The sequence below is a fragment of the Oryzias latipes genome, chromosome 10 (assembly GCF_002234675.1).
Source record: "Oryzias latipes chromosome 10, ASM223467v1".
NCBI lineage: Eukaryota > Metazoa > Chordata > Actinopteri > Beloniformes > Adrianichthyidae > Oryzias > Oryzias latipes.
The window spans coordinates 21,967,176-21,984,584 of NC_019868.2; the positions used below are offsets into that span (position 1 = coordinate 21,967,176).

At 41.0% G+C, this 17,409-nt stretch overlaps 2 protein-coding genes across 2 annotated transcripts; both read right to left on the reverse strand.

The window, feature by feature from the left end:
* Positions 1 to 1,287: 1,287 nt before the first annotated feature.
* Positions 1,288 to 1,969, reverse strand: LOC111948033 (forkhead box protein B2-like). Its single transcript, XM_023959335.1, has 2 exons — positions 1,641 to 1,969; positions 1,288 to 1,506 (listed from the first exon to the last, which is right to left on the reverse strand). The coding sequence occupies exons 1-2, from the start codon at positions 1,945 to 1,947 to the stop codon at positions 1,412 to 1,414; spliced, it is 402 nt and encodes a 133-aa protein (XP_023815103.1). The 5' UTR covers positions 1,948 to 1,969; the 3' UTR covers positions 1,288 to 1,411.
* A 6,117-nt stretch (positions 1,970 to 8,086) lies between these two features.
* On the reverse strand, positions 8,087 to 16,755 carry LOC101165899 (cysteine-rich and transmembrane domain-containing protein 1). The gene is made up of 3 exons (XM_004073427.4): positions 16,593 to 16,755; positions 10,774 to 11,064; positions 8,087 to 9,013 (listed from the first exon to the last, which is right to left on the reverse strand). Exons 2-3 carry the CDS (start codon positions 11,060 to 11,062, stop codon positions 8,910 to 8,912), a joined length of 393 nt encoding a protein of 130 aa, XP_004073475.1. The 5' UTR covers positions 11,063 to 11,064; positions 16,593 to 16,755; the 3' UTR covers positions 8,087 to 8,909.
* Between the last annotated feature and the right edge of the window lie 654 nt (positions 16,756 to 17,409).

The window sequence follows — 17,409 nt, forward strand, 5'->3', positions numbered from 1 at the left end:
AACTTATACTATATAATCAAGGTGTGTAGAGCAAATAGTGTTTTATGAACAAAACTTTTAGTTTATAAAGATCTTTTATGAAACGTTTGAGTCTACAAACATCAACAACCGGATCATGCCCAGACTGAGTGTTTATAGTTGGATTTATCCTTAATTTGAGATTTATTGGTACTATTGTGTCCCAGTAAAAGTTGCATTAAATAGCCTAAACCAGAGGTGTTAAACTCATTTTGGGTCGGGGACCACATTCAACCCGTACGATCCCAAGTGGGCTGGACCAATAACGTAAAGGCAAAATAACAGCTTTGTTTTTATTTTTTTACTCAACTGGAAAACATGCCTCAACCACGTGGTAGCCTAATCATTTATCATTACACATTCATTCACAAAGGCCAATGGATCTTAAATAAAATTAATTTCACTTAAAAAAAAGGTCTATTCAATTTTATACAGACTGAATATTTTACATCTGACACTGAAGCAATCCTGATAAACTCAAGAGGGGGCTACAGAAAAAAATGAAACACCTCCCTAAAATGTAAATGTCCAAACCATTAAAAAAGTACACTAAATTAAACTTGCAAACATTTGTGAACATAAGAGTTTGGAGTTAACCTCCCTTTCTCTCCTGAAACTCTCCTGAAACTTCACGACAAGACATCACGGCTGCAGTAAATGCAGACAGTTTTTCATCAATCCAGCTAATAGTTGATAAATCTTGTTTTTTCTTAACTGAAAATGGTGAAACTTTTTTTTATGGTGAGTCTCATAGTGGTGCTGAAAGTTATATTCTTTGAGCACTGTGACCTGTTGATGACATAGCATGCATGCAGGTTTTGCATTCAGCTCTGTGAACAAATAAAACTCTGTCCATTTTTCCTGGAAAGCTCAGGACTTCACTTCAACCTTTTTTACTTTTTGACAACATTTTGGTCATTATTGTGTCACTACTGATCATTCTTATAGCAATGTAACAGCGGTGAGGCTCACAGGGAACAGAACTACTGCCTACCCAGACGCAGAACTGTTAGGTTTTGCTTTTGGCAGGTGCAGAGATGTGCTGTTTCACCTGTTTTGCTTTTCCTTTGCTCCCCCTAATGACGGAATTGTGCATTTCGGTTCTTTCTTTAAAAAATCATAACTTGCCACAGGAATGGACAAGAAACATGCTTTCTTTTTTAAACATCCTTATGATTTTTAGTCTTCATGTGTGGGTCGGACTAAAGCACCTGGGCCGTTTGTTTGACACCCCTGGCCTAAACAAAGAAATCATATCATAAAATAGACCACATTTACATCAGTTTTGTTTTATTAGCAGATGTATAAAACCAGGCAAAATTGCTTCTGCGTTGGAGTTCTTGATCCACTCAAAGGCTACAACACAATCTCTAAGAATTATCTTTCCACTGCTCTATGAGATCACTTCCTCCACGATTTCCGTCAAGCTGTCACAGACAAGTCTTCCTGCACTAATAAAACCGACATATTTGATGAATTCCTTTGCTCCTGTAAAGACGGAAAAGAAAACAGAGTTAAAGCTATTAGCAAAATAAAGAAACTATCAAACCAAACACAGCTATGTAATTTTTTTACTGAAATCCCATCTTTAGCATTACAACTCATAAGCCACTGTGTGTTACCATTGCGCTTCTTGGAATCCTTCACACAATGATGGTCAGGTTGGGACTGGTTAATTGGCTGGAATTGACCAGAGTATCCTCCCTGATAGGCAGGATGGGGAGGGTATCCCAGTCCAGAATAGGGAGGACCAGTGGCAATCGGGGGAACCGGGAAACTGGGTGGAGGGGACTGCTGGGAAAAGTAGCTTTGTGGATACTGAGGATGGAGAGGAGAATTCCAATGGCCATGAGGTGGGTACTGGCCATGGTGTGGGTGCTGGCCCTGGTATGGGTACTGGCCCTGGTGGGGATGCTGCTGGAAACTCATGTGGCTCTAAGAGTAAGAAGACCAAGAAAGACACTGTTGAAAATCAGAATTTTATCAAGAGAAAATTTTCCTTTTTGTAACTTAACTCTGCTATAACTACTGTAACTTATCAAATATCTCAAAGTGAACAAATGTGTAATTTTGAAAAATATTTCTGGGCTACGTACACAACGGGCATTTGACATGCGGATTCTTGAATGTGCTAACAGTACTAGTGCCCAAGCTACAAATCTTGTGAATCTTGCTCCAGGCTTTTTTTTCCACAGCTCAGTTCCAATATATGAAATACTTGGTATCATCAAACATCAAATTTTGGCCGGGCACGGACTGCAAGGCATCTGCATTCCCTGCATTCATCCCCCAAACAACAAACAGTGTAAAACACTAGATAAAAAGAATCTCACACAAATGAATTGAGGAACTTTAAATCTATCTAACTAAAACTAAAAACTTGAAAATGTCCTCAATATTGGAACATCTAAGGGGGATGCCCAAATTTATGACATATTTTTCTGTACAATACAAATTTACATGGAAATGTTTTGTTTTCAAAATCCTTGCAGTTTGAAACATGACAATTATTAAAAGTAAATTTGCTTTTGATCAATAGTGCTGCAGTCACAACAAGCAAAAACCAAGACTATCCCATCCCTCCAGCAGTGACGCCTTCCCAGGAATGACAGTATTACCTGAGACAAATACATTTTAAGTTGACCCCTATTAGTATATTAGTATATTAAGTGAAAATAGAATGCCAGTGATTTGTTATGTTTGAAGGTAATAGATGAACAAACCTACCTCAGAACGAGTTAGTCCTGTTGATTCATGAATGAGGCAACTGAGGTACTTTTATCCCTTGTGTTATCTTAGATGACCCCACCCTTCTGGTTCAAGTTCCAGCTGGGATCATTCTGTGTGGAGTTTGCGTGTTCTTCCCGTCCGTGCGTGGGTTTTTCCGGGCAGTCCGACTTTCTCCCACATTAAAAAAGAAGTTTCATAGATAAAATTAATTACTCTAAAAACCCTTAAGAAATAAATCAATTATAAGTATTTTATTCTTGTTCTATTATTAGGCTTAAATCCTTTTTCATAAAATGTGGACAATTTGATATGCAGTGCAACACGTTGTCATGTAACGGCCACAGAGTCTGCAGCGGCAAGTGAAAAGGATTTATATGCTGATCGTCATGATAGCTTAAATAATTCATCAGTTCAGAAAAAAGTTCACCTTCAATTGCTTGTTTTTATCTAAGTGAAGCAAAAGTTTGTTTTAAAGAAACAAACTCTAAAGTCTAAGTAGTTCAGTTCCTCATCGTGTCTTATTTCCTCCTCTTCAGCTGTATCCATTTTTTACAAGGATCATATTCACCGAACAGGTTAAATGAGATCATCTTTTCTTTTAAAAATCACTCATCTTTTCCTCATTCAAGAATTTGATCTACTTAATCCATTTCAATTCTTACAAAAATTATGTGTCATCAAATAACGATACAGCAACATGTTTCAGAAATGAGACCTCTGTGTGTGTGGAAGGAATTAAGCTAGGCGATAGAAAAACAATTTTCAAACAACTTTTTCAGATTTTTCAAATTTTGACTACCAATCATTCCCATTCCCCATTAAAAGAAAATACGTGCTACAGAATTATGACATCATAGAAGCAAGAAAAGTAAGGAAAATTTACTGTTCGGTTTTGTTTGCAGAATTTTTTTTTTTTTTTTTTTTTAATTCTAACTTGTCCTGTCCAACAGCTGGGCAGTCAGATGAGAGCTGAGGGCCTCTTGGGTTGGACATATTTTACTTTAACAAGAGGGGTTATTAATCTTCAGACAAACCAAAGGTATGTCTGAATAAACCCCTTTTGTAATTGAGGCCAAACTTTATTAATTTCAAACATGTCTGAAAATCTTTGGTGTTGGACCGGACGGAAAAGGAAAGAGGGGAAGAAGAGAGAGGGACGTTAGAGAGAGGGGGGGTAGGGGGTGATAATAGGAGGGGAAGGGGGATAAGACCATGAAGCAGCATAAAGCAACAAGTTTACTGGTTGTTAATCATTATGGTAAGGTTTAAATGTAAAAAAAATAAAAAAAGGGCGGAGCCTGTCCACACACACACTCAAATGTTATAAACACACCTGTTAGTTGCAAAAATGTCCACCTGTCGACATGTACACAAAACAGATAGTGTTCACACGCATACTTATGCCTTAAAACCAACTAGTGTGAAATATTTCAGTCATTCAGTCTGTTGAGCTAACACCTGTGCTCAGGTGAGTGTTTATGTTCTTCTAAAATGGATGGTGGAACGTGAAAAGAAGGAGGGAGAGTGCCCAGCCATCCCCACCCCAAGACCCCCACCGCACCAGCAGCGGCAGCCGGAATCCCCCCAACGCCACACGGGAACCGGCAGGGAACAACCGCCGCCCGGGCGACCAAGCCCGCCACCCAGGCCAGGGCCAGCAGGGCCGCCGCAAGGCCCCCAGAGCCAGAGAGCAGGGAGGCACGGAGGGAAAGAGGGCGCCGCCCCAGCCCAACCAGGAGAGCAGCCCCCCCGCCGCGCCGGGAGAACCCAACGCAGGGCCCCACCGGAGAAGGACGCCCACAGCCCCAGACGAGCACCCCACCACCACCCAGGAGTTCCGGGCATCCCCCCGCCCCAACCCCAGGTACGAGCCAGGACCCCCCAAGGGAGACCCACTCCGCACTCCAGGCAGCCATCCGCCCGGCCCACGGTTGGTCCAGGGAGGAGCGAGGCAGGGGCCCGCCGCCCCCGCCCAGGAGGGGGGAACCCCGGGGAAAAAAGAGGGCCCACAAGGGGTGTTGTAAATATGGCCCGACCAGGCTCGGCCACAGTTGGAAATTTGGCGGGGCCCAGCACTCAGGAGCAAGGACCAGAACCCACCCCCCAGGGACACGAACACCCCCGGCTCAGATGTAATGTGAACCCCCCCACCGCGCGGAGAGAGCACCGCCGGGCCCAGGAAGCCGGCACCCCGGGGACACAGCCGCCGTTGCAAAGGGGCCCGTACCCCCCACCAGGGAAGAGGCAGGGGACAGATGGTCCTAGGTCCCACCTTCCTTGCAAAATGTGTGTGCGTGTGTGTGTGTTTGAGAGAGTGTGTGTGTGCATGTGTGTGTGTTTATGTTGGGATGTATATATTGAGGGGGGAGGGGTGTGTGTACTAAGGGGGGTGCGGTTAAAATTGGTGGGTAGGGCACTAAGTGGACATCTCCTGATTACTCACAGCGACGTCCCCTCACCCTCCCCACCAAGGGGCCCTAAATGTCTAAGGTGCGGTTAAAATTGGCGGGTAAGGTGCTAGGAGGACATCCGCTGCTTGCTGGCAGTGATGTCCAAGCACCCCCCCTACCAAGGGCCCTACATGTCTAAGGTGCAAATAAAACCGAAAGAGGGGGGGCCCACTCCATACGGCAACCACAGGAGGGGGGCCACTGCCTAGTAAACCCCCCCCCCAAGGCTCATCGCAGGCTAAGCCCCCCACCCCCTCACCCTATTATGAGGTTATATGAGGAAGGGGATAAGTTGGGGACAGATGATAGACTGTCCCCCGGTGGTCAAACAGCCGTCCCCCGCCCCCCCCCCAGCAAGGGGGCCAGGCCCACCCAGCCCTGGGGCCCCACCCCCGGAGGCGCAGACACCCCAGGCCCAGCACCACCACCCCCACACAGAGAGAGGGGAGCCAGAAAGCACCGGCCCCCCCCGGAGCAAGCCCAGGCCCCCACCCCCAAACGCCGGCCCTAGAAGAGCTCTGGTCAGGCCTCGACGGGACCGAGGCAGCCAACCGGCCGGGGAAACCGCCGATGGCCTCAGCGGAGACCCCGACCCGTCAACCCCCCCAGCCCCGTACCAATAGTGTTTGCAGAAATTTTTAAGATCACCTAAAACATTTGTTGCAAGGGGGATTTGCTCATTATTTTTGTTTCTTTCTGTCAGTGGTCCTAAACAATGATCCTCCTCTGTGGACAATAAAGATGACCTCTGAAGGTGTTGATACAAAGGGTTCTACTGAAACTGTGTTCCTTTAATAACACATTACATTTACAACAACAACAAAAAAATGGCATTTTTCAAAGCAACCCAGAAAAATGAAAAACTCCCAAAAGAGCAAAACCAAGAACACTGTAGAAAAGTCGCAGTTGCTGGTATCTCTACCAATCTGCAGCTTTTATGAAAGCGTAAAAAGTATCGATTTGACTGCTGAAAAAAAAGACATTGAACCCCCAAAAGGGAGATGAGAAGGGAGACTTTTACAGAATGACTACCCTATCAACAAGAAACAGAATTTTAAAAGTCTGGAGTGAATCTGGGAAAAATGATTACAGTATAATAGGAGGATGTGGTGTCTTAGGCCAGCTTGTCGCAATAAATATTTAAAGGCCTATTTTTTCCCCCACTATTTGAAGTATTGATGAATATTTAAACAGTAATCCAATATTGTAAGTTTTAGAGGAACATTTTCATTTTTAAGCCGTGGAAGTGTCCAGAAGCCTTTTTTTAACACAGAAACACATTAAACTGGGTTTTGATCTCCAGCTGAGAACAATAATCCACAAAAATTGGGTTATAAGGAGTTCATGTTAATATTTTATGTGTTTAAAAGGACTTTTTGTTGTTGCTTTTAAAATATAAGTAATTATCTGGCTGGCTATTCTTTAATTTCATTATTCGGGTTAAATATTATCATTCCAAATTAAAAGCATGCACTTTAAAATAAATCCACATAAAAAAACAATTTCTGATTTTGGAGTTTTAGCTGTGAAAAAAAAGGTTTTGAAATGCGAGAAAGACAAAATGTATCCCCTTTCCAGATAAAGCCCAAGTTAAATGATAAAGTGCTTGTTTTAACCTTAAACACTATTCTTCCATCTTTTGCCAACACAAGGGTCTTGCCAAAATGTGCAAATTATCTAAGTGCTTAAAAAATGTATATATTTTTGCTAAAATGTAAAATCCCTATTATTTAACACAGTTATAGGAAATCTTGCAGCATTTTACATAATTTATCGTGCGTGCTTTTATTTTATTGTTGCAGCCGAGTTATTTCCGCTGGATTTGTGGTTGGCTGATACTTTGTTTCTACTGCCCTCCTGTGGCCAAGAAATATATAACAGGTAATTTTCTTTTTAATTCTTTACATAACCCTTGTGCTATCCCATGGGGTCAAAATGACCATTGCCGTGTTCTCCCTGCCATGACAAAGGTGGAAAGATTTCATGTAATCCACGGACACCAGTGAAGATCACAAATCATTGAAAATAAAAGTTCAGCGCACTGTCTAGTGGGTCTAGATGACCCAACTCCCAATGTCAAAGTGCCTAGGATAGCACAAGGGTTAATCTATTGCTGTTGCAAAGACTTAAGAATTCCTTTTTGCTATAGTCTCTAAGCTGTAAATATATAGCTCATCTCTGTAGGTCCTAGTAAACAAACTCTTTCTTTTTAAATGCTAAAAGTCTTAATGTTTTTAAATTTGCCACAAAGCACAACAAAATCCTGCAGGGGGATATTTTATTCATGTCTTCAATGTGTTTTTGTCCATAAGAAAGAATCCATCAATTAGTATTTTTAACATCTACAACATCTCCAATACACTCAAAACTCTATTTCGGGTTTCAATATAGAGCATCTTCAAAAAAAGAAGTAAATGTTTATTCTATCATCTCTAAAGCAGGCTCCTATAAAACTAAAAATCATGCTTTTTTTCCCACAGATGAAAAGATTTAGCTTCAGGAAACACACAGTTTACAGGATGCATCAGGCAGACACCTTTAACCCTTGTGCTATCTTAGATGACCCCACCCTTACATTGACGTGTTCTCCCTGCCATGACAAAGGTGGAAAGAATTCTTGTAATCCATGGACACCAGTGAAGATCACAAATTCATTGAAGAAAAAAGGTTCAGCGCACTGTCTAGTGGGTCTAGATGACCCAACTCCCAGCATTAAAGTGCCTAGAATAGCACAAGGGTTAGGGTATAGGTTTGAGTCCATTGCTTTGTTTTATTTGGTTCTAGTGTATCAAGAATTTCAGCTTTGGCTCAAGTTGTTTTCCTGGATCTTCACTGTAGCACACACAAAGAGAGAATTTAAAAGTCAATAATTGAAAAACAACAAGTCCTTCCATTGATGCAGTAACTTATTTTAATATAGGACTCCCAACAAAAGCAAAAACAACAAAAAAACATTCCAATGTGGTTTCTTTATGTAATCATTACTCCTTTATTATTATTATTATTTCCAAGGCATGTCATTTCAAAAACAAAAACAGGGATGATTCTTTGTATTTGAGAACAAAAACATTGCAGAATTTACATCAAACACAAATCTCAGTCAATTTTAAAAATGCATTCCATGTACGTCCATATGACTCCATACAAAACAGCTAAAAACAAACAAACAAAAAAGGCATGAGCGGGGGGGTCACATTCCAAGCGTCAGCTTCTGGAAATCACCTCACGGCTCATTAACAGGCGAAGCGCGGCTGGACGTCCAGACCGAGCCATGTAAGAAGAATTACACCTTGGACTTTGTAGATAGCACAGCCGAGGAGCGTTTAAACAGAGCTGTAGATGATTTAAAGAAGTCAAAGCTTTTATTTTACAGATGTAATCATTGTAAAGTGCCAAAGAGAGTCGCAATAGGCGAGCCTGAGATTGACGTACAGTGTTAGTTATGCATTTTGCTGTGTAAATATCTATTTCCGTGCGCGTGTACCGAGGCACCTGATGAGCTTTGGTGCTGATTCGTTAAATAAAAGCTGCTACAGTACAGCACCTGGACAGGTCAGTCAGCGTTTGTCACGTTAGGAGACTCTTGGACAAGGCTTTTATTTATGAACACAAACAAGACTTTCAGAGGATGGGATGTTTAAGGCGGGGGGAGGGGGAGGGTTCAAGGCTCAGAGGTGGAGGGTAATGAGAGTGAAATGGCGGGAAACGGCATTATGTCAGCATATCCCAAAGACAACAGCAACACAGGGCTGTCCAGCAGGCGGTCAGGCATGTGTCTCCGGTGTCGTCCCTCCTCCTGTCCTCCACCACGTACACTAGAAGGACAGGAAACGTTAGTGAGACAGGAAAGCAATTTGTCGTTTCTCAGAACTCAGGTCTCCAGCAGTTAGTTGAAGGGTAACCATGGCTGAGGCGACTTTTATACCGCATTCCTTATGGGAAGCTTGTCTCTATGGTGATGCCTTTGTTTGACTGTAGTTTAGTAACCTGAGTCCCGCTCTGAGGAATCAAAAGCTTTTTTTTTTTTTTTTTTTTACACCAAACACAGAAACGTTTCTGCACAAAGGCTTTGCTTCACCGCCTTTCATCTTATTTTCGCAAATATGTATAAAAGTGTGGCTTGGTTCATGCATGAGGTTGTTTTCCAGCTGCTCTGATCAGGGAACAAAACAAGTCAGACAGAAGGCCTGAAAGAGTGCATCTGCCCTTCCCTGTGCCCATCATGAATCATTTATGTTGAAGCAAACCCTCACGGAGCTTCTAACCATTACTGATGACTGAGTTTCTTCAGAGACCTGACAGCAGAGCAGCATGTCAAGCACTGGATTTCTATAAAGCTGGTATTTCATAACCATGCTGTGTTTATTTGGACCAAATTGCTTTTTCATAGCCTTGATTCTCCTGCCGCATGTGGGAGGAGCTGCAGTCCAAAGGCGCATCGCTACATGGAAGACACAGATGATGTTGAGAGATCAGGTTGATTTATTTTGAAGAGTTCTATAAAAGTATCTGGGTTCATCATATGATTCAGAGTCTCTCCCAGTACAGTGAGGTTCACCCTCTACTGCAGTAGCTGCGTCTGAATGACGGCCGCTTTCAGCGCTACTTCCGTCTCCCTATGACCCACTTTGATGACTTTCTGTCCCGTAAGAGTCAGAGGAGGGCCACGGGCCATAGCCAAGTTCCTGATTGCTTGATGCAACGCAGAGTCTTTGCCAAAGTTCAGATGTTTAAACTCTAGAAAAGTTGTGCAGAAAAGCACTATAATGTAAGCACATCGTCCTGCTGCCTAAAATGCGCTGCCACACGACAGTGCTCAAAAAGCGCCGCAGGACCTCTCATTACAGCTCTTTATTGACTTAACATTGCTCGAATCACGCTCTGTGTGAACGTAGTTTAACTCCACACTGCACTGTTTAAAACAAAAAGATGTTGATATGTCCTCTGACGGCAGGGCCTCTCCCTTTTGCATTCTCATTTGGATACATTTTCCAGTTTCTCCCACAGATGGGAGGCGATACTGAATGAAAACATCCAATCTGCTCTTAAAAAGAAAGAAAAAGGACTTGGTACTTGTTTGTATTGTTTTAGAAGAATCATTTTACAGCAGCCCGGGTCTAAAAACAATAAAACTGTTAAAAAAAAAACACATAAAAACTACTTTTTGTTGAGTAGTTAAAATTTGTTGTGGTAAATGTGTTTCTTAGAGAGGAAATTGGTTGTGCCCACACTTGAAGAAATGTGCCTGTCATTAAAATGAAATGAGCGTCTACTGATGACATGACACAATCTTTGTGAACACAATTTCACTTTTGAACATCTTTAAACGATGGAACAAAGTTCATGGAAAGTTTGTTAAAAGCAACTTCAGCAAAAGTTAAACGCCTTTATATGGTCTTGATAACATCGAGCTTTCAGAAGTTCAGAGTTCAGAACAAGATGCTGAAGATCACAGCTGGAGCAGATAAATGCATCAGAAACTTTTTAAAGACTGATGTTCCACCGTTCAAACTAAACAACATCCTTTATTTTTCCTAAAGTATGCAAATGCAGCTCATAGGTTTCTCCGTCTCACCTGTGTTCTTAGGAGCCTCTCCATAAACCGGGCCAGGAGGGGGCCCGCCCTGCCAGCCAAATTGCGGTTGTCCAGGATACCCCTGCATAGGAGGCTGTCCTGGCCCGGAGTACGGAGCTCCAGGCCCCATTTGTCCTGCGGGGTATCCTTGAGGTGGGTAACCTTGAGGTGGGTAGTCCTGCGGGGGGTAGCCTTGAGGTGGGTAGCCCTGCGGTGGGTAGCCCTGTGCCGGAAAGCCTGGAGCACTTGGGCCACCGCCCGGGTATGGAGGGGGCTGCTCAAAATTCATTTCTGTGTTCAAAAAAATAAAAAAAAAGTATAGGACATATTGAATAACAGCACTAACATAGAAACTAAAACATTTGCATTTGCTCATGCATGTACTAGTGTTACTTGGAGAACTAAAACAAAAACTTTCAGTCGCATATAAACACACCTAAATAAATAAATAAAAAGCTAAAAAGAATAAATCAGGGAAGTCTAAACTTCTCAATAAGGAATGGAAACTAATGCATTAGTGGAACCTCTCTTTTCCAGGTCTGTGAGAGTTGGAGTCGCCAATGTGTCACTCCTTCACTCCCTCAACGGTTTCTCGCACATCAATTATGACGCAATTCTCCTTTTCTCTTCTGAATAAACACTTCTTTTTTTACCAACTTTACTTAAATGCAATCTTGTTTTTCTTTAACTGATCTGGTTTTATGACATTTTCCCTTAAAATAAAGTCCGACTAAAGTGACCTATGTGGACCACGCTACATGTTTTTTTTTTGTTGCAGATTGGTGGCAGACTAAATGATCATCCAAATGATAACAAACACAAGAAACCTTGCGAGATAGACCTTCCAACTATTGACCAATCTGATGTTTTATTTCGGGCCTTTAGAGCTTTACATATTCCTGTCTGGGATAACATAATAAAAGGGACAAGTTTGTAAAATAATTTTAAATAAAAGTAAATTTAAATGTAAACTTAAACAAATTATCAGCTGAAATCAAATTAGTATATTAGTTTCTAGGAATAGAAAATGACAGCTGTGGTACTGTCCTGTGGATTTTTACAAAACTTCTCATCTGCCCCAGGATAAAAAACAACAAACCGTAAGTACAAAAAAAAAAAAAAAAACAATACTTACTTTCAAATTCTTTATAACCCAAATAAAAATAAATTTAAAAAAATACCGGTGACATTTAAGGCTTTGACGTCCCACTCTGATCATCTTCTGATCTATTCTAAAAGTATTTCCCTTGGTCTGTTAATTATGGTTATACTAATTTTAGACCTAATCAAAAAACCTTTGTGTGGCAATCAAGAATATAGTTTCTGCAGAGCGACAGTAGTTGTGGGCAGGATCATTGGCAAAGAGCAACCCCGCCCCCTTTCCTCTCCCTATTGCCGAGAACTTGGAGCAGGGAGCTTGTGGTCTGTCCGGCGTATTTTCGACAGCCTTTTTCAAAGTGCATTTTTATTCATCTGCTCCTGATTCCCAACAATTTGAAAATAGAAATACTTATGAATGCACGTTTAACTTAATTTCCTTGATCTATGTCCTCCATCATCAGAAAAATTGTTAAAAACACCAAGAGCACAATTTTAATCAGAGTGGGTCTTTAAAAAAATGACTATATTTGTAGTGGTTGAGTCATAAGATAAGTAAAAGTAAATATGCTAACGTTGCAGAATTGATTTTAAATTTCCTTACCTGGTTTAAAATGTCTTCAGACTACGTTCACACAGCAGGGCTTAATGCTCAATTCCGATTTTTGGAAAAAAATGTGATTTTTTTTGCAAGGCCGTTCACATTTCCAATTAAATGTGAATTTTTGTGATCTCCTATGTGACCGTGAAATGACCCAGAAGTGACCCGCATGCGCAGAAGAGTACTCAACGGTGAACGACGTCACGCGTTGTTTGTAGAAGTAGCTAACGTTAACAATAGATGACAACAACAGTGCTGTCAACAGCGAAGCTCTTTTTGCAGTATTACATTTATTTTCACAAAAGAGCCAGCACAATTACAATCTTCTCATTTTAAGAAGGCATTGGAGCCAGGATCGTCTGTACCCACTGTTGTGGAATGGGGATGTGAATGTGGTTGGGCCGCGAACGTGTGTGCAAGAGAGAGGAGTGCAGGAGGGAATGAGAGGGGCAGTGGGGGCGCGCATTCATGTTGTGTGTTACAGAGGAAGGAGAACCATAAGAAGGCTTCCCCCAGAAAAAATGCTATTGACTCTTTACAGTGATGAAAGTCAGGCAAGGAAAAAATCCCTGAACTTTTCTTTGAGCGATATGGCGGGCACAGAGCGAAATTTTGGAAAAATACGTGGTCTTAGATGCATTCTGGTGCATTCTGGCAGCTAGTTATTCACTTCTTTATCAAGAAACTAAGACTAATTGGAGCATCATGATTTGTCATTCAAATTAAAAATCTACGCTTTTCCTTAAAGCTGCAAAACATACAATTGCTAAAATATAGTAACATCAAAGCCCCAAATGGCAAAAAGAACACCAGTAACTATGATATTCTATGAAAATACCTCAGTTATTTATACATTATTTCTGCTTTAGAAATGACTGACGTACAACATCCACTTGCACTGTTTTCTCAAACTATAATTACATCAAAATATGGGATCTGCTTTAAACTATAATTCTATAACATAATACATCAATTCTTTAACACCAATACTAAGTAATCTGGGAAATATCAAAACAAACATACAAACTAAACTAAACATTGTAAACATTATTTTTTAAGGGAGTGCGGGTCCAAACCATCAAATACTTATAATTAATGTCAACTATACTGAACTAAATCATGGTAATTAGGAAATACAAATAAATTAGATAGAGAAATGTATTCAAAATAAAAACTGAAACTCAAAACTAAAATTGAAATTATTTCAAAATGTGGTTTTGAGATTATTTTACACAAAAAAGTATTTGACCTACACTACCTTAAAAATCTTTTTTTTTTTTTCCAGCCAAGACCACTTCAATTTGTTTTTTATCGTCTTCTCACAACTGAGGTCGTGACCACGCTCAATAATGACGATGCCTGCCATTATTTTAACACAAATTTGATCGCAAACTCTTCAGGTGTGTTTGTGAAAGTTTAGCGTGGACCGCCAGTTTTGGTCTCTAGGGAAGCAAGTCACGCTGACCACGTGGTGCAGACAGAGCCAATCAGACCCGTCGACGCATCCGAAAGCAACTAAAACGTCCCGTCATTGGTCAATTAGGCCGGGAAGACGAGAGATGGCCACGACCATAGAGGAAGCGATCTGCGGAGAAATATAGAAAATAAAGCTAAAATTAGCTGATTTCAGACCATTTTCTAATCCGGAAAGCGATTTGTCCCTAGAGATCAGGTCTTTATTTCCCGGAAAGTACGTTCGGTTTGCTCAAAAACCCGGATTTCCGGGAATTCCCGGAAGACTTTCATCACTGCTTTATTAACCCGCTCTGGAGAATCTGAGGGTCCGAACGGGGAAGTGAACCCCGAAGGAGGATCCGCCCTCTGTCCCCCGCGCTTCTGACCACGGTCGGTAAGGGGGGAAAAAAGTCATGGCGGGAAAGGTTCAACACCACGCTCGGCCATTTCGCTGGAATTTTTTCAAAAACCGTCCTGTTGCGATAAGAGCCCTGAAGTTTGGCCTGAATAGAGCTGTCACCCTAAATATCAATCAAAATATTAATCAAATCAGGGACCTCCCTTCCCTTCCACTGACTGGTCTCAGCAGCCATGGTTGGTGTTTGTGTTTTCGTTCCTGCCTACTTCAACGCAGAATGATGACGTTTGTAGCGTCTCAATGACGTACGGGTCAGATACATGTGGCCTGGCCGTTCAGAAGGCGGTCGCATTTCAAGAGATCGGATACGTATCGGATTCAGGACCACATACCCAAGTGGCCTGGGTCTCATATGAAAAGAAAGAATCTGTGTCGTTCAGACTGTCATAAAAAGATCAGATACAGGTCGCATAGGGGCAAAAAAATCGGAATTGGGTCGTTTCAGCCTGCAGTGTGAAGGTAGAAGTCCTGCATACATATTTGCTGCCTCAGGCTGAACTTAACATGTAAACCAACGGTTGTGACCGTCTTACAGTCCGAAGGTCGAGTTCCAATCTAGACCTTCTGACTAAAGGTTGTAAGAGGCCACCATAAATACTTTTGCTCCTCTGATCATGAGGAACAACAATGGAAATGTGAGCTAAACGGTCAACTGTGAATGCTTGCTCTCACAGGAATTTTGGTCATATTTACACTGTAAACATTTCTGGCGGTGCATCTTCTGTAACCAACTGCTTTTAGCCTAACAAAACAGCAAGAACTGCAAGCTCCATGTTATCTGTAGTAGTGTGAATTTTATTGAGTTCAAAGTTGTCTTTCTTAGGCTACGTTCTAGCTTGTTCTGGGGCTTCTGGGTAATGTGGCGAGTAAGGTAGAAGGATTTTTTTTTTCTGTAAACAAAAACTGTCTATAATCACATAAAACCGGCAAAAAAAAGGCAGATAATCTTCTGTTCAGATTTTCTTAGGTGTCTCACCTAAACAAATCACCGTGTCACCAGTAAATTCCCAGTAGATTTGTTTTCTTTGTTACACAAGTAGGACAGGAAAACAATCCAACCACTTCTTATCCAACCAATTTACCTAAATCTTCTCATTTGCACATGTGATTTTCCACCATGGCCTGGAAAGAGGTCAATTTTGCTACAATAATAATAGATAGGCTTCTTTCTTTTTCTACATTCAGGATTAGATTGCTCGCCAAAGGCGAAGAATGGGATTCTAATCTTTTGACTAAAAAGGCGCCACACAAAAATGAAGAGCAACCGGACACCGTGTGATGGCTTACTTTTTCCCGGTCTTTTTCCCCGTGACTGAAAAGCTCGTTATTGTGAGGGTTTGACATATATCTATTAATGCCTGGGTCAGGTGGTTGTCCATTTGTGAGCACCGCATTTGTACTTCCCATCATGAACAGCGAAAGTAGGTGAGCAGGTGAACACAAAGATATTGTTTTCACAACAGTACTGTGATGATGAAATCTCATGCAGACAGAAGCTAAATATGTGCATAATATACCAGAAATGAGTCAGGGGGTTAAAACTTCCCTTTAGATCCCGTGTTATAACCAAATCAATGGATAAAAAGATATGGATTCATTCTACCACAGCTAAATATTAAGACAAACCTAACAGAAAATTGTGAGACTTAAACAAAATTAAACTTATATAGCATTTAAATTTAGCATTTCAGCAAATATATGCCACAATCCTGTACGTTAAACTTAATGAGAGACCTATGATGCAGCTATAAACGTAGCTGAGAGACTCAGAAACAGAAAAGCTCTGTTGCTGAGCCAACCGTGTTTAGTTTTCCATCTCGGGGGACGTTTTGAGGTACAAAAGTCTTATTGAACGCAAGTGTAATCCCCACTGGTGCTTCGGGACCAAGCCTCAAGCAAACACGAACTTTCACGAAGATGAACAAGTGTAAATTCATCGTTTTCATGATAGTTCAGGTTAGCTTCGTTGAATTATTATTACAAAAAAAAAAATCAAGCTAACATCTATTTGCTCTTCAGAGCGTGAGTAAACGATTAAAGTGATATAATTTAAACTCAGATATATCTCCTCCCGACATTTGAACATGAATTTGCATTAAAAATGTATATAAGTGCGTATTTATTAGCTAAACATCTAGGCACCTGCAGGCCGTAACCCTGCCCAGTGACGCTTCGAGCCCGGTAAGTTCGTAGCCCAAGCTCAGCGAAAACATAAATAAAAATTGTAACGGAAAATGAATGACTTACCCTATAAATGTGTTCCAGCGGCCAAAAACAAATATTATCAATATACTTTGCCCGTATTCAACTGTATATACGTCTATGGTTTTCACTGGCCTTTAGTTTTATTAACCGCAACGTAGATACGCTCTCCTAAAGTCCCGTGTTTGCCTAAAGTGGACATGACGTCATTAGGGGGGTATGGGAGGGTCTAAAAGGGGTGACAAAACACGTGATTGGTTGGAGGCGTTTCCGTATCTGTTAGTGTCCAATCAGGAGCTAGAGCGATTGTCGGAGATTGGAAATGAGAGAAAGAAAGAAAAAACCTAAATGGATTACCAGCCACTGATTTTATGATTGAAAAGCAGTAGTCAGTTTTTGTAGCATTCCAAAAAAGGGGAAGTTAGCACACTTATGTCCCATTTCATAAAATTCTAACGATTTTAAAGGCAAAAAATGGTGCATATTCTTGTAAATAACGTTTAAGACTAAGGTTTGGATTCGAAAAATCCAATTGTGTATTTTTTCGTTCATACTTTTTGGGGGGGATTTTAATTTCTGGTGTTCTTCTAAATTCTTGTTTCTATTAAAATCAGAGAAAATAGACAATCTCTTTGTGGTGTAATTTCACACAGCTGTGTGTTTGATGTAGTTTTTTAATTTCTTAATAATCCTGAACAAGTTTTATAATCATCAAAGTGAATTTACACTGAATTTCATTTATTTATATTACAATTTATCAAAATTCACGAAAAATGAAAAAACACTTTTGTCAAAAACAATAAGTGACATGAAAACCTTTAGTATTTGTGTTTTATTTTTACATTTATTGTGTCTTTGTTTA

Excerpts from the sequence above, each read along its gene's own strand:
- LOC111948033 (XM_023959335.1), bottom strand. The coding sequence starts at position 1,947 with ATGAGTTTCCAGCAGCATCCCCACCAGGGCCAGTACCCATACCAGGGC. Across the intron at positions 1,507-1,640 it reads GGATTCCAAGAAGCGCAATG|GAGCAAAGGAATTCATCAAA; the intron begins GTAACACACAGT and ends CCGTCTTTACAG.
- LOC101165899 (XM_004073427.4), bottom strand. The coding sequence starts at position 11,062 with ATGAATTTTGAGCAGCCCCCTCCATACCCGGGCGGTGGCCCAAGTGCT. Across the intron at positions 9,014-10,773 it reads AGAGGCTCCTAAGAACACAG|TGTACGTGGTGGAGGACAGG; the intron begins GTGAGACGGAGA and ends CTGTCCTTCTAG.